This window comes from Poecilia formosa, unplaced genomic scaffold (assembly GCF_000485575.1).
Source record: "Poecilia formosa unplaced genomic scaffold, Poecilia_formosa-5.1.2 Scaffold151, whole genome shotgun sequence".
Classification (NCBI taxonomy): Eukaryota; Metazoa; Chordata; class Actinopteri; order Cyprinodontiformes; family Poeciliidae; genus Poecilia; species Poecilia formosa.
Window position 1 is genome coordinate 1,342,306 of NW_006800090.1, and position 3,335 is coordinate 1,345,640.

Here is a 3,335-nt window from a genome sequence, read left to right on the forward strand (position 1 = left end):
TCCCTGAAGGACATTTGACTCCAAGATGCTGTGATGGTGAAACAATCCAGCCTCAGGATAATAAAATGCCTGTTTAAAGATTTTCTCCTAACATTGAGCATCAGATGAATTTTGTTCATCTTGAGAAGCGACAGGATTTTTTATTTTAATTGACTCTAAAACATATATTAGACATTTTTTAAGCACATCTCACCTTTAAACTCTACTGCCATCAAATAAATAAAAATAAATCTAATTAACTGCAAGTTATTTCTGCTGACGTTAATTTTTAAATCAATGTCAGGTGAAAACTGGCTAAAAATCTTTAAGTTTTTTTTTTCCTATTCCTACCATGTGACCACTTATGTTTTGCCATCCTAATGAAGGATTAAAGTTGTTTCAATTAATGCTTGTACTTTTGTAATAATGTTTTATATTTATTGACAGAATTTACATATTTTGCATTTTAAATTTTCACCATTTAGCCTTTTACTTGGTTTTAGCAAGATAAATTTTCCATTTCTCCAAAGATAACTTTAAACAAAAATAGCCAATTATTTACAGCAATGTCATTTTTCATTGCCAAATAAATAAGTTTGACTTAAAGATATAAAAATAAGTCTTAAATATAATATAATATAATATAATATGAACTAAATGTTAAATGCAACCACTGAACCAACATAATGAATAAAAAATGCCTTTTTTAGGATGCAGGAATCAGGAATTTTATTTCCACAAAATAAAACACAAACATGTAGAAGACATTTCTTTAAATAAGATGAGGCTTGTCATAGAGACGCTTTTTTAACACGACTCCGTCTCACTGGTACATGGGACTGCAGTACGCCTCGTCCTGAATGGTGGAGACCATCTTGTCCACGCTGACGCCGATGGAGGACAGGATGCTGAGCAGGTACTCAGTAATATCTTTGGGCAGAGTGGGCTGCCTGCTCAGGATCCAGGCCAGTTCCACGTGGAACAGGCCGTAGCTTTTGCAGCTGTAGACCAGAGCGTAGCTGTCGTAGTCGGTGGACAGAAGCCAGTACGAACCCCGAAGAAGAATCACTGCAGCAGCAGGAGGATTTTAAATAACTTCAATAAATACACTCGTTTCTGAAAGAAAATTGTTTACCATCAGAGAAGGTGACCTCCAGCTTGGCTGGCTCAGCAGGGTCCTTCACTTCAACCGTGCCAAAAGCAGACCTGACGGTTCCATCGTCACTGCAGGTTAAAAATAAAAAAGTAAATCAGTTCTGTTCAGGATTACAGGCCGCAGGACTGTTTGACTGACGATGTTCAAAAACAAGCAGGAAGTTTAACTCACAGCAGCTCTGAGAACATATCTGAGTGACTCAAGATTCAAAGATCTAAAAGGAAAGGTTTCAACATTGTTGAACCAAAGAGTTCTCTGTCTCTTTATGGTTTTAATCTTGCGTCTGCAGAAAAAGCAAAGTTATTCTGCTGCAAAAACACAATATACTGGAGGTTACCTTGTGCATGACCTGAGAAGAGAATAATGTCACATCCAGAGAGTCCCTTGTGTCACAAATAAAAGTGTGTGTGTGTGTGTGGGGGGGGGGATCCTACCCTAATCATAACAGCAGTTTCATGGGAATGAAAAAGTAAAATGAAAGCTCATATTTTTCTCAAGTCAATAACAGCCGCAACAAGCTTAAATTATTTAAAATGGCTGATACTTCAGTCTATTTTTGCAGTGTGCATCCAGGATTCCTGTGCAGCTGGATGAAAAGCTTCAGTCCGGTCTCTGCTGGAACGTGGGCGGCCAGAAAGCAAAATCTTTGTTCTGATTGCATCAGCTTCTCGTTGTGCAACGAGACTCCTGAGATTTGGTTAGAAAAAGATCATTTTTAAAGAATTCAAGTGCACAAAATTAAATTTTTAGAAACTTCTGGGCTTAAATCTACAAGTACTGATATTTCGAAAGAGTCTGATAAAACTTTGCACTCGGCAACAACGCTCTAGGACGTAATGTTTGTTAGAAATGTTCAAATGCAGGATGTCTGTTCCAGTTGGCTGAATTGAAGTGAACTGAGGAGGAGTCTGTCATGTTCGGATGGGGAATTGTCAGTCAGGGCAGATTGAATCCATTAGCGCTCAGTGATTAGCTCCTGGGCGTCAGAGCTCTTCTGTTTCCTCAGCAGGAAATCTCTTTACTGGCCTTGAAACCTTCAGCGTTCCCCGCCCCGTTGTATAAAACCCCGTTCATGCCGGAGTGTGATCCCTGTCCCGAGGCCTCGCTTCAAACAGCCTCGGTTTCACACCATGTGTGACACAGATTCGACGCAGACCCCTCGGCGGGAGCAACGGGGATGTGCTTGGTGCGAGGCTCATTCGGGGTGACAGTTTACTGTCTCATGGACACGACTTCTCAATCCTCCCTGGCCCACATATTATTCATAAAGCGATTTTAAATGTTCATTAATCTGAACAATCAGGTGCATAATGCGCCTCGGTTCTTCCTCAGTCACAGCCGTAAATGGCTTTGGCGGTTTGGCCTCATTTACTGTATGTTATGAAATATCCAGGCTACAGCAGCTCTGTGGAAAATAACTTTGCTGGATTGTGCTTCTCTCTCTCTCGAAGATGCTTATTAGCATCTTTAAACTTAAAATGGTACAATTGCTGATGTTTTACTGGATGAAATATCAATTCACTCTTTTGGAAGAAACAGATTTAGAGATTTGATGTCTCTTCTTGATTAATTTAAGAGAAACAAATGATCTTTGTGTATGTAATGTTGATGTTCATTAATTTTGACCAAAATAAGAATTGCATCAGCTAGTTACAAGGATGAAAGACAAACTTGTGGCAGTTTTCTTACCACAAAATAACAATTTGTCCCTTTCACTTGTGCAATTAAATTACTCTCATGCAATATAAAATGCATCTAACTAGAGGAAATAAGCTACTTTAAAGTGCATGCACAGCACTGGCACCAAAACAATTAAGAAACCCAACAGTAACTTGATATTCTTGGAGTTTTATGTGAAAAAAAATCACATAAAACGTGCTCCAAACATGTCGGCAATCGTGTGAGTCTGATATTTTACTTATAAGGATGTAAAAATAAAAAGCATCCCTTGGTCTGTGCTCGAGAGAACAGCCCACTGAACTCAAAAACCCAGAACACAAAACAGAAATTTGTCTGGAGAACCAACCGCATTACCTTTGCCGATATTTAACCTGTCTGTCACTAGAGGATCCAAATTTGGGGTGTCAAACTCCAGTCCTCAAGGGCCTCTGTCCTGCAACTTTTAGATGTGCCTCTGCTGCACCACACCTGAAAAGAATAATTAGGTCATTAGCAAGGCTCAGGAGAACCGATCTACACA

At 39.3% G+C, this 3,335-nt stretch overlaps 1 protein-coding gene and 1 long non-coding RNA gene across 2 annotated transcripts in view; both read right to left on the reverse strand.

The window, feature by feature from the left end:
• Nucleotides 1-739: 739 nt before the first annotated feature.
• Nucleotides 740-2,676, reverse strand: LOC103146089 (apolipoprotein D-like; the record flags this gene model as incomplete). Its single annotated transcript, XM_016677266.1, has 3 exons — nt 740-1,047; nt 1,115-1,203; nt 2,534-2,676. Coding segments are annotated over 3 exons (477 nt in total), but the record flags the coding sequence as incomplete, so codon positions are not given.
• Nucleotides 2,677-3,057: 381 nt separating this feature from the next.
• Nucleotides 3,058-3,335, reverse strand: part of LOC107837561 (uncharacterized) — a 2,059-nt gene continuing 1,781 nt past the window's right edge. The window contains exon 2 of the long non-coding RNA XR_001663580.1: nt 3,058-3,169. This is a non-coding gene — a long non-coding RNA (uncharacterized LOC107837561). The remainder of the gene's footprint in view (nt 3,170-3,335) is intronic.